The sequence below is a fragment of the Zingiber officinale genome, chromosome 6A, assembly GCF_018446385.1.
Source record: "Zingiber officinale cultivar Zhangliang chromosome 6A, Zo_v1.1, whole genome shotgun sequence".
In the NCBI taxonomy this organism is placed as follows: domain Eukaryota; kingdom Viridiplantae; phylum Streptophyta; class Magnoliopsida; order Zingiberales; family Zingiberaceae; genus Zingiber; species Zingiber officinale.
Window position 1 is genome coordinate 110,600,675 of NC_055997.1, and position 13,153 is coordinate 110,613,827.

The 13,153-nt window shown below is 38.3% G+C and overlaps 1 protein-coding gene across 2 annotated transcripts in view; it reads left to right on the forward strand.

Annotated features, from left to right (window-relative positions):
• LOC121997419 (twinkle homolog protein, chloroplastic/mitochondrial-like) overlaps positions 1 to 6,773 on the forward strand; it is a 32,631-nt gene extending 25,858 nt beyond the window's left edge. For both annotated transcript variants that reach the window (XM_042551814.1, XM_042551815.1), the window contains 7 exons: positions 2,929 to 2,990; positions 4,176 to 4,238; positions 4,773 to 4,904; positions 5,001 to 5,097; positions 5,171 to 5,299; positions 5,382 to 5,449; positions 6,461 to 6,773. In XM_042551814.1, the coding sequence (XP_042407748.1) occupies positions 2,929 to 2,990; positions 4,176 to 4,238; positions 4,773 to 4,904; positions 5,001 to 5,097; positions 5,171 to 5,299; positions 5,382 to 5,449; positions 6,461 to 6,539 (630 nt within the window). In that variant the 3' untranslated portion in view covers positions 6,540 to 6,773. The remainder of the gene's footprint in view (positions 1 to 2,928; positions 2,991 to 4,175; positions 4,239 to 4,772; positions 4,905 to 5,000; positions 5,098 to 5,170; positions 5,300 to 5,381; positions 5,450 to 6,460) is intronic.
• Positions 6,774 to 13,153: the final 6,380 nt, after the last annotated feature.

Genomic DNA, 13,153 nt, shown 5'->3' on the forward strand with positions numbered 1-13,153 from the left:
TACCACGGCCGAGATGATGGGAGGAGAAGGTGAAGCGCCATCGGTCCAAGGGAGAAAGGAGAAAGAACTTACTTGGGAAGAATCGCCTGCGATGAACATAGAGCAAGTAGCAAGGAAGATGAAGACTAGCCCGATACGGCGAAGGGAGAAATAAAGGGTTTAAAAAGCCCAGCCGTCGGTTAATCAGAGACGTCTGGTGGGGTTTGCAAGAAAGCGAGGCTGTTGGGTTGTCGGTGTTGAAAGCCGTGCGTCGCCGAATCGCGATCGCTTGTCACATGTTACATTCGACGCGGAAAAAATGACACATGGAGGTAGATCATCAGATGCATTTATGATGAAAGGATATAATTAGCAGGCGCATAATTAAAAAGCATGTTGGGCATGCTTCGCATTAATGGAAATAGATTTGAGTGATTTTCGAGAAATCAGGTCAGCGGTAATTAAAACGCACTGGGATTATGAGGATCTTTGGGAGAAGGGATAAAAAAAGAGCTAACAAATGGCTAACCGTCGTCCGCGTTCGATTTAAGCGTTATCAGCCTCCAGTCCACATTTTGAGAGCGAGTTTTCTTAAATTTGACGGCGATCCGGAAGCCCGACGTATGGTGGGGAGAAGAAGGTTAAAAATACTAATTGTCCAGTCAGTTGGACTTACAGTCTCTTTCGACTAAATTTGAGGGGAAGATTTGTGATACAGTGATGAAGATGGCCCCCCCAAGGAGGGTCAAAGTAAGGAAGACCGACTGAAATGAATGTCAAAGTCAAACGGTTAAAATCACAGGGCTAGGTGGGCTACGAGACCGCGGAGTGTGGATAAATCAAAGTTGGTCGAGCAGACCTTGAGAGCCGGTCGGACGTGAAATGCCCACCAGATCGTCTGTGCGGCCAAATACTAAGTTATCCGGCCCATCGCCCTGGCCGATCAGACCTTAATATGTCGCCTCTCGGGCAACAGTTGGTCGAATGGAAAGAGCGGGCTCCAGCCGATGCGGTCGAGTTGGTGACTTCTCAGCGGCCAAGTCACTAGCTCGGCGAGGCCCCATCGCCTGGTTCCCCTTACGCGATCTTGTCATTGCCCTTTTTGAAAATTTGTGTGTGAGCAACAAAGAATATCGCGAACCGTCGTGCTTTAGGTTTTCGATTATGTCACATCGAATTTAGTACGCGGCAGGAAAAGCGTCGAGACACTTTCAGCCCCATGTACTTCTTAAGCTTTGGAAAGCGTTACTTGCTTTGGGATGCATGCATAGACGCTACGTGGCACTATAAAAAGGGGTCGCCATCTACCGGCGGATGTATTGGATTCTTCGTAGGTGATAATTGCCATTGCGACGGTCTTTTTACTACTGTTCTGCGGCTCATACATGGACCAATGACTTGAACGTCGGAGGGCTAATGTCGGGGACCCCTTCCCTGGCCTAGCACTAACTTTCTTGGTTTTGCAAGACAGTGTGGAGTCTTCTTCTAGTCAACACCAGAACCACGTTCCCACCCGTCGTCTTCTCAGCTTTCGGACAAGATCACCACTCTTAGACAAACAACCACAAAATCATTAATGACCTGGCTTACATGACAACAAACAGCAGCAAAATTTGATTCCCAACTATTTTGTGTCTACTATACACATCTTATCTAATTATTGATCTTATATTAAGATTAATGCAATTGTTAACATGGTTTTACTCTTGTTTTGAGGGCTTATAAGGTGTTCCCCATCTTCTTCATCTGAGTTTGAGTTGCTTTGACAGAGTTGCACCACTTGCATGACCCACTCAAAATAAATAAATAAAAAGTGCTCTGCATTAATATGATTATGGTGTTGCATGAAATGATCAAGAGAATAATTGAGCCAAAGCAACACTTCATCCTGCAAAAACCTTATTGCTTGCTTGCAATGCACTAGCTGCTGTCAATAATTTACAATATACTAGTGTTCCTTGATATGATATTACAGAACTGGTTTCTATATTGACTGAGTTATTATGATTATGCTGGCTTAGCTTCTTGTCTGCTATGTAGGTGAAACTTCATAGCTAACTTTTAGGACTCTTGCTATTTTTTTTGTTATATCATAATATTTGATAGGAAGTGCAGAAAATTGGTGGCTAGTTGTTATATTAGAATTGTGATTATAAATCTCATGTGATCCATTGGATTGAGAAATTTCTTATGCCTCAATAATATATTATCTTGTAAATTCTTAGAGGTTACTACAGCAATAATACCTCAAATCATTCAGATTTTAACCAACAATTTAATCTTTTCATATGTTGCTCTTGAGATGCCAAAAATGATTTATTAAGGATCTCATGTGTATGTCCTTTTATCAGGATTAGTTTTCGTATTTTATTTTTTCAAAAAATTTGAACTTAAGATGCCAAAATGATGCCACAAAGTCCAATGGTTAGGCTTCATTTTATGCCAACTATCTAATTCAGCATCCAGCATGCGGTTGTATCAATTTACACTTTTTTGTCCCATGCTAATCATGCAATAGCTTCTTTGTGAGTTGCCATCTTTGTAGATATTCGAGTCTATAACATTTGTCCTCAAAATTTATTGTTTGTGGCATTTTTTAATCTATTAGTTACCAATTCTGGATCAATGATATAAAAGAATCTCAATTTCTTTGACATTCTTAGGCAAGACGGGAGTTCATAGATACATGTCAATGTTTACAATTTTATGCAAGATTTACTTGGAAATTTATTTTGTTTTTTGAGCAGGTTGTGGCTGGAGAGCTGACCTTAATAACAGGCGTTCCAAATTCAGGCAAAAGTGAGTGGATAGATGCCTTGTTATGTAATATCAATGAAAGGCATGGATGGAAGTTTGCACTCTGTTCAATGGAAAACAAGGTTTACTATGTGAATCTTCTACTTTTACTTTTTTCTTGTGGTTGCATTATTTATGATGCTGATTTTTTAGGTTGAAGAACATGCACGGAAACTTTTGGAAAAGCACATTAAGAAACCCTTCTTCAGTGCAAGGTAACAAATTTCATGATAGTTTACCTGTTCAAAATGGTGACTTAGGATTCTCTCAATTTTATGCTCCATTTGAAGAAAACATGCTCGTGTGGTAATCAACAGTCAATGGGATTACACTTGCTATTATCTTCTCCGCGAGTAATTTGATATGTTATCTTTGAGAATGTAGCATTTAATCATTCTAGAGTTTCAGCAGACCCATAAATTGTATCTACATTTCTCTCTATAAAATCCTCTATACAATAATTCTAAACAAATTTGAAATTTGTTATTTGTGTGTGTGTGTGTGTGTGTGTGTGTGTGTTTTCTATTTTGTAACAAACTAGAAACTGAATTATTTATGCTCCAACGTGTTGAGGAGCTCGTGTTTCCTATGAGAGAAAGGAGAGAAATAGGAGTAGAGAGGTAACCATTAAATGAGTGCTTCAAAATGTGGGTTAGCCTCCAATGAGTTATCATGTCCATTGGTATTATATTAGAGCTCTATATATAGGTGTCTCTGTGAATTTAAGTAAAAAAAAAATTAGAACTCACATAATATGATTATATCTGTCTTAACTTTCCTTACTCCCCAAACAGTCATTATTTTTTCCACATTGTCGATCTATGGAGTCATAATCATTGCCAAGCTATGTAAGTCTCAGTGATTTGAGCTTGATGGATCTTCCATTGAACTTTCTGATAGATTATTTCCTTAGTGATACTAAATCCGATTAAATCATTTTTACTAGTCGTCCTCCACACCTTAGACGCTACTCAAATTGATTAAAAAAAGGTAGCCCGATGCATGCAACTCCTGCTAATGCAGGATCGCGGGGAAGAGTCTATGTTCAACTATAATTAAGTCAACTTAACTAAGTCTAGAATTGCTTTTGAACATGTCTATACCATCATAATATATTTTTATTCATTGTTATCTGTTGGTTGATAGTTGATGTATGATAAAAAATGTAGATTAGGTTAATTCTATAATTAGACACCCTTTTCACGTTTGCTTTTAACATTGCTTATATTTTGATCCATTAAACTTTATTCTAGATATGGCATAACCACCTTTTATAATTTGTGTCTGCCTGAAATTTGCTATCAATTATTTCATTCTTAATTATTACTTTTGTTCTTTTTTATACTGATATTAACTTATTTGCTCATGGATCTTTTTAATTATGGTGGATCTACTGACAGAATGACTGTTGAGGAATTTGAAGCGGGAAAAAAATGGCTCGATGATACATTTTATCTAATTCGGTGAGTCTTTATGTGGAAGCATATTCAGTTTGTCTCTGTTCCAGTGATTTTGATTTTTTTTCCTTCATACACATGGTGGCAAAATGAATACGCTCGCCCCCAGCGCCGCCGTCAACCCGTCCAGGCCAACACGGAGTAGGTAAATCACGGGCGGTTACTAACCGTTGGAATAGTGACTAGCACACAAGGGAGACATTTACCTCGGCTTTGCCGAGATTCGAACCCCAGACCTCATGGTGGCAACACCTCATGTGCTAGCCACTAGACCGTCCCGAGGGGACGCAACGTGGAATTCTCACCACTAAACTACAGCCAAATTGATGTCCATGTAGCTAGACAAAGGAAGTACTGTGTAGTTCATCTTACATATAAATTGCTTGATAGTACTGTGTAGTTCATCTTACACATAAATTTCTTGATATATTAACTCTCTCTCTTTCTCTAGTCGGATATATTGGATAAACAAAAGCTTTGTGGTAATTTGTTTTTGATCTGTGTCAGCTGGCAATTGATTGCTTTTTGAATCTATAATAGGTGCGAGGATGATTGCCTTCCATCTGTAACTTGGGTTCTTGACTGTGCTAAACTTGCAGTTCTTCGTTATGGTGTTCGTGGTCTTGTTATTGACCCATATAATGAACTTGATCATCAACGTTCCAACTTTCAGTGAGCATTTCTTGATTGCTCAGACATAATTTTAGTTTAAATTAGGTGTTTCTAGCCATTTGTGTTTAGTAATCCAATCTTGCTTTTTGTGTACAGAACAGAAACAGAGTATGTGAGCCAAATGCTTACCAAGGTCAAGTGCTTTGCTGAGCAGCACTCTTGTCATGTGTGGTTTGTTGCCCATCCAAAACAGGTATACAGTTTAGGATGGTATTCATGTTCTATTTGATGTTTCGATTTTTCTTCTGAAACTAACATACTTTCAGCTACACAATTGGGATGGTAGGGCACCTAACCTATATGATATTAGTGGAAGTGCACATTTTGTAAATAAATGTGATAATGGAATTGTCATTCATCGCGATCGGAATTTGACTACTGGACTTGGTGTTGAGGTTCACAATCATCATTTATATGTCTTGACTTCTAATATGCTTTCAAAATTGCCTTACGTTTGTCTCAATTTTATTTATTTAGGTATATGTGCGTAAGGTACGAAATAAGGTTTCTGGTACAGTTGGAGTAGCAACGCTATCTTATAATCGGTATTTTGCTCACTTGTTCTCTATAAGAACAGCTTGTTATTAGCAAGCTTGGTGTTTGGTTCGATAAGAATTTATGTTCATTTGATAGTAAAAGAATATATAAAACAAATAAGCTTGCATGCATTATTGGTTTATTAACAAAACTCGTGAATAATTTATGAACAAACTTTTTTATTAATTTGTCTAAATCTCTCTTATGAACTTGTTCCTTTATTTTTTTTAATTTGTTTTTAATTTATACTGTTTTACAATGCTTAATCATCCATAATATGTTAAAATTAGAAATATTAATTTGTCAACAATTTTCCAAAATGATAAGGACAATAAAACTGCTAGTTGAGCTCGAGAAAAAGCTCAATCTTGATAAGGCTTTTATTTTGGACAAACTTGATACTAAAATGATCAAGTTTAAAGAAAGTTAATCCGGCTCTGCTCAGTTCATTTACATTCCTAGTTTCTTGGTTGGAAAAGAGGTTAAAAATAAAGGAAATCAGAGAAAGGTGTTGTGCTTTCGATGAGATTGGGTTGCATGTGGTCTACCATCATGCCTAGAGTCCGGTGTAGGTGTGTGCAGAGTGTGACCTAGGCATGTGGTTGGCTGTGTGGGAGTGTGTTGACATACCCAATCATATAAGGTATTTTTCCATATTGAAGATGCCATATATCGTGTGCCTAGTCACTAGTATACCAAATGTCCATGGGCAATTTTCTTAGTTGAGGTGAGATTTAGTTTGTTTGCTTCATTGATGTTGAAAGAAGATTCTCAGGAAGATTAAGAGAACAATGTATACAAGGTCTGAGTAGTTGCTTGTACAAGTTTCTCATTACTTTTTCTCTTATATCATACAGACTTGGAATAATTGTTTCTCAATTGTTACGTTGCTCTCATATCATATAGAAGACAATTATCTCTCTCTACCTTTTTTTTTCTATTTGATGGGTCTTTCCTACACAATAAATTCTTTTTTTTTTTTCTGAACTATCTGACTCTATTGTCGCTTTATCTTACAGCGCCACAGGAGAGTTTCATGATAAAGATCAGAATTGTTCTGGGACTGCTGTGATGCAGCCCCTTCAAATTCCATCTTGATGGCAGAGTTCTTGTTTGATCTAGAGAGATAAAAATGGCAGGGGCCCTTGCATTCCTATCGACATCGCCCACATAACTTGCTTGGGGTTTAAGTTCAGCTCTCCGACTGAAAGATTATGCAGTTAGTCAGTCCGTGAAAAATTTGTTTCTAGTTTTCTTTTTGAATAGTTTGCTGTGAATATTGAGTACTGAATGGTAGAGTTTCAATTTAAAGTGAAGACTCTATTTATGTAATTGTAACTTTATGTATATATTATCTTGAAATAAATAAATAAATAAATAAATAAATAAATATATATATATATATTTCAAGATAAATCATTTTAGTTAAAATTAATATGCATTGGTTTTAATGGTGAATCACGTTTACTTGAGGTTGCTCATTTGAGTCGGTCTAACTGACTTGTCTAGATCATCCGACTAACATGTCTTGTATGACTCACATTGATTTTCCAGCTATCCACTTGCATTGTTTGATTGATGCTACCAATTTGGTTGATTCGGCCTGTCCATTGGAATTGTTCCGCTTGACCATCTTATTTAGACTAACTGGTTCCTTTGACCCTTTGACTTGTCCAATCAGATTGAGTCATTCAACCCATCTAGCTAGCTTGATCAACTAAACCTGTCGACCCGATTACCCATCCAGCCTACACAGAATTTTCAACTCTTTTCCGATCAACCCGTTTAAATTGCCCAACCAGCTGACCTGATCCATGCGACCTGTTTTTTTCTGGATTTTTCTAATTTTCAATAGAGAAGAATTTATATTCTTTAAAGACGGAATCGTAAAAGGATAACAAGATCCTTTAATCCTTACCAACAAAAAATCGTAAATCTCATAATTTTTCTAACGAACTTTATGCAACGACTTTGGATTGTTGATCAAGTGAAGAGGTACTTGGTGGAGGTAAAGCATAAATTAAGAATTGGTCCTTCAAAGAGCAAGAATTCCACATAGTAACTTAATATATGGGTGTTTCTCATGTGTGTTTAAACCTCGACACTCTAAGTCTTTATATTGCTTCGACAAAGTTGCGATGATAAGAAGCGGGTGCCCTCATTTGGTCTCATCGTCCTTCTTTTTCAGCACTTTTGTCGGCCATTATAGATTTTACAACTCACACTGACTCAACATTTTTTCTTTATGTCACATTGCTGAGTCATAAAGTACTCTTTACAGCTATTGAAAGGATAGCTTCCCGGGATTCAATCCTTTCTTTTACACGTGTTTGAATTTTGGACTCACCACTTGCTTTTGAGTTATGGTGGAGTCTCCTGTATGATACTATAGATGTCTCGTAAGGCATTGGATGCTCTTCAAAGGTCTTTTCGTGTCTCTTGAATTATTAGGAGCTTCTCGGTCCAATAATTATCTCTTACTCCTCCCAGATGCCTTTTGTGATTAAAATCATACTCCATCTGCTGAATCAGTTCCAGCTCACTAATGGCCAAAGATGCATTTTGAATAGCTTGATCTTCAATTTCTTTCATCCTTCGGCGCTTCTGATGCTCCTCAGGAAGGAGTATATTTTTGACAGTATCATGCATTAAGTCTTTGTATTCCGTTAGTAGAGGGAATTGAGCGGATCCCCCGATACCTTCTTCTGTTAGTACCACCATAGTGTCAGCGAAAACATTTAATTTGCCATCAATATGCTCAAAATTTACCTTTACCCCGGTGCCAGTAATGAAGTCCGTAAAAACAATCCATTGAACTCTGGAAGACTTGTTTCTAACATACTTATTATGAAAACTGATGATGGCTTGGGAATCTGTCCTCAGTGTAATTTCTTCTTTATCCAGGAAATGAATTTTTAAGGGGCTCATAGTTTCTATTGCGGCAAAAATTTCCGCATCAATTACAGATTTTACTATAGTAAACTTACCATGAGCGTAGGCACATACCTTCTCTAGTGTCCTCGGGTCGTTCTTTTTGGGCTTCCATTTACAAACACCTCTGTTGGTACAATATCCGTCAGGTCAAGGTTGACCTAGTTGACCAAGCTTGAGTCTTGGTCATGGTTTCGATGTTTGACAATACAGGTAGACACATGGACAATGTAGGTGCATTTTTACTGCATCTCTTGTAAGCTTTTGCTTATTCTTTACTACCCTTTCTTCTACTTGTATTGAGAGTCTTGTAGGGCTTCTCCGCCTTCGGTAGTTATCGAAAAGGAGTGTTTATTAGTGGAGGTGTGTGTGTGTGCGTGGATCCTTGGACTAGTCACCTCTTGTGAGGTGGATACCAAGTAAAATCCTATTGTTAGCAGTGTTGTAGTTTGTTTCTGGCTTCCATTTACAAACGCCTCCCCACTCAGTCATTAACTCATATGTTTCTAGAATAATATAGGCCTTTTTTGGGGGAATTTCAAGGTCAGGTAGTTGCTGTACTTGGCCTTTGATATGCTTTACAAGAGCCCAATCGGACTCCTTCATCCTTTTATCTCCATGCAGCGATGTTTTTTCATATAACGACCCAAGCTTTGAGCTAAGGTTTGGTATATATGTCCTAGCATAATTTAAGATGCCCAACCAGGACCTCAAACCTTTCTTGTCCATTAATGGATCATTTTGGACTTCAGTGATCTTCTTTATAATATGGGGCTGGAGTCGTAACCTTCCTTCACCAATTTCTGCTCCAAGAAACTCAATTCTTGGTATTCCAATTTTACATTTTGTTGGAGATAGAACCAATCCATGTTGTTCACATATTTTAAGCATGATTTCCAAATGCTTGATGTGCTCTTTCTCCGTTTATGAAAATACTAGAATATCATTAATATAAACTGCTATAAAATCTTCCGTACCTTTAAAATAGAAATCCATCTTTCTTTGAAAAATCGCTGGTGCATTCTTCAAGCCAAATGAAATTACTAGCCATTCGTATAATCCTGATGGACAAATGAAGGTCGTCCACTCCATTGATCCATGGTTATTTGGTGGAATCTTGACTTTAAGTCAAATTTTGAATAGATCTTAGAATTTCCTACCCTTTTCAAGATCATATTGATTCCAGGCAAGCTATATTGATCCTTGTAAGTGTTGTCGTTCAGGGTTCGGAAGTTGAATATCATTCTTTCCTTGCCTTTTATTTCTTTTCCCGAAACTGGATCTATACTTGTGTCGGATTGTAGTATTATGACCATGGTCCGATGTCTTGATTTGCTGGGCCGAATTACCTTCAATTTTAGTAAGGCTTCCACATGTCTATTGAAGGCCTGCTTCATGGCTGGAGTTATGTGTGATAAGGGCTTGACCTGAATGGTGATATCTGGATTGATGACATCAATCTTACAGGTAATTTGATTTTTGGCCCAATGTTGGAGGGCATTTTCCCCAATATAGCCCTGTTCCTTAAGTCTTGCAAGTAATGGTCCATGCTTTATAAGTATATTATGTTGAATTTTGTTTTAAATTCAAAGCATTTTTTTTTGTTAGTGTTTTTAGTCCCACATTGCTAAGTGGAGAAGCTTGGAAGGGCTTATATAGGAAGCCCTTCCATCCTTACTTAGCAATGATAAGGGGACCTACACGCATGCGCGGGCCAAGCCCAAATCGAGTGGATTTGGGGGGTTCGAGCCGGAAATCCATAAATCGGGCGTCACGTACGCGATTAACGCGCGCAGGGGGGGGTGTAAATCCCCAGCCCGTGGGCCTTGCGCTCACGGGCGGCCCGGTCTGTTTTTGCTGGTTTGGTTTCCGGTTCGGTCTGAACCAAAACCAAACCAAAGTTTGGTTTTTCGGTTTTGTTCCGCGCGTGAGGAAGGGACGCAGACGCGACACTGAGACGCGTTTCCTCGCTAGCAAAGCAGTGCTTCGTTTCTACTTGCAGCACCTCTATTCTTCACTCAAGCCTCGAGCTTTCTCCACCTTCTCTCTTCTCTGTGCGATTCATTCTGCACAGTTTTCTGCTTTCTTCTCGTCGAGTTTTTCGCTGCTTTCTTGTCCTGAGGCTTGGTTTTCCGGCGATCTGAGGTTGGGTCCGATTGTCGCGTCCGTTTTGGAGTGCACCTACGGACGAGACGAGCGGTTGTCGGATCTTGGGAGAATTTTGCCGGAGAGCCTTTGCACCGTAAGGCGGCAATAAATTCTCTAAGGACAATTGGTGTGCCGACGCTTCAACTGGATAACTATATTCTAAACCCTACTCCTTTATTTATCTGTCTATTGCATGCTATTTTTTGTGCGAATATAATACTGCTTATATTGCTTTATATTACAACATTCTTAGAGAATTTATTGCCTGCATCAATAGACATGATGAATGATAGGGTAATAGGATCTGATGAGGCTAGTGCTAGACCCGAGAAATTTTACGGGCAAAACTTCAGACGTTGGCAACAACGGATGAAATTTTGGCTTACTACGTTAGGGCTATTCTCCATTATAGAAACAGACCCTCCTTCACCTAATGAAGAGGAACCTGCCCGTAGTGCTGCCTTAGAGAGGTTTAAGCAAAGGGATTATCTCTGCCATGGGAGAATCCTGTCTGCCCTCTCAGACGCACTATTTGATGTGTACTGCTCAACCTCTTCAGCTAAAGAGCTATGGAAATCTTTGGATAAAAAATATAACTCCGAAGATTCTGGTTTAGAAAAGTATACTGTGACAAAATTTCTGAACTTCAAAATGGTTGAAGGTAAATCTGTGGATGAGCAGATACATGAATTCCAAGTTCAAATTCATGGTCTTGCTGAAGGAGATATGCCTTTACCTGAAAAATTTCAGGTCTTGTCTATCATTGAAAAATTGCCTCCGAGTTGGGAAGATTTTGTCATGACTCTTAAACATCGGAGAGGAAAATCTCTCTAGAAGATTTGATGATTGCCTTAAATATCTAAGAAGAACATCGGAAGCAACATAAAAATGATGATACAAGAATGCCTATGGATTTTATTCCAAAAGCGAATGTAGTAGTCTCATCTGACAAGAAGAAATTCAAAAATCAGAAAATGAAGAACAAGATGAAACCCAACCCAAAGGTTCAAAAGAAAACTGGAACCAAACCTAAGCCTTGCTGGGCATGTGGACAGGTTGGACATTATGCCAAATTCTGCCCTAAGCGAAAGGACAAGGAGAAAACCAAAGCAATACATCCAACACCAAGGCACAAGTAAATGTCGTGACTGCTAGTAACGACACCAGCGATAGGTTTGTTACCTTCAAACCCGAACTAAACTTGATCTATCAACCCAATGAATGGTTAGTTGATACAGGTGCTAATGTACACTGTTGTGCTGATCACTCTGCCTTCCTTACTTATCAGGTAATTGAAGGCACTTCCGTGACCACGGGAAACCATTTTGCAGCCAGGGTGTTTGGGATATGACAAGTTGACCTGAGGTTCACCTCTGGAAAAGTCCTGTCACTGCATGAGGTGCACCATGTTCCAGTGGTCCGTCGGAATTTGATTAGTGGATCAAAGTTAGTCCGTGCTGGTTATGAGTTGAACTTTAAATGTAATAAAGTTGTAATATTACATTTAGGAACCTTTATTGGAAAATGTTACCTTAATGAAGGTTTATTCAAACTCAATGTAGAAAATGCTACCTTAAATAAATCTACTAATATTGGTTGTTCATATAACATTGAGTCTTATGATATATGGCATGACAGATTAGGACATGTCAATTTTAATACCGTGAAAAGGATGATGAACCTTGACATGATTCCTAAATATGCTATAAATGATAGGAAAAAATGTGAAGTTTGTGTGCAATATAAACAAACCCGAAAACCCTTCAAATCAGTTGATAGAAATTCTGATATTTTAGAATTAATCCATACTGATTGTTGTGAGTTTAACGGTGTAATAACAAGAGATCATAAAAGGTATTTCATCACCTTCATTGATGATCACTCTCGTTATTGTTATGTTTATTTGCTAAAAACTAAGGATGAAGCTTTAGATAAATTTATGGTTTTTAAATCTGAAGCTGAGAATCAAACCGATAAAACTATTAAGAGGTTAAGGTCTAATAGGGGTGGAGAATTTACCTCGAACCTGTTTCAAAAATTTTGTCAAGATATAGGTATAATCCATGAGGTAACTGCTCCATATAGTCCTCAATCCAACAGTATAGCAGAACGAAAAAATCGAACCCTTGAAGATATGATTAATTCCATGTTAGGCAGTTCTGGATTACCCAACTTTATGTGGGGGGAGGCTCTATACACTGCATGCCATGTGCTAAATAGAGTCCCAATGAAGTCAAGGGATAAAACACCATATGAGCTTTGGAAAGGCCGAAGGACAAGTTTGAAATACCTTAAAGTGTGGGGGTGCCTTGCAAAGGTACTAGTACCTGAACACAGAAGGAAAAAACTTGGTCCAAAGACTGTAGATTGTATCTTCTTGGGTTATGCTCAAAATAGTATTGCATATAGGTTCCTGATTATTAAATCAGAAATTCCTGGAATAGATGCAAATACTATTGTAGAACTTCGCGATGCTACATTTTTTGAGGATATATTTCCTATGAAGACGAGAATACCTCAATCTAGTATTCCTACTAGAAATGAGCCTTCTTCCGTAGAGGTCCCACTATCCGTAGTGGGTACACCTTCCTCAAGTAACTCTAGACTAGATGAATCTAGTGAGTATACAAAAC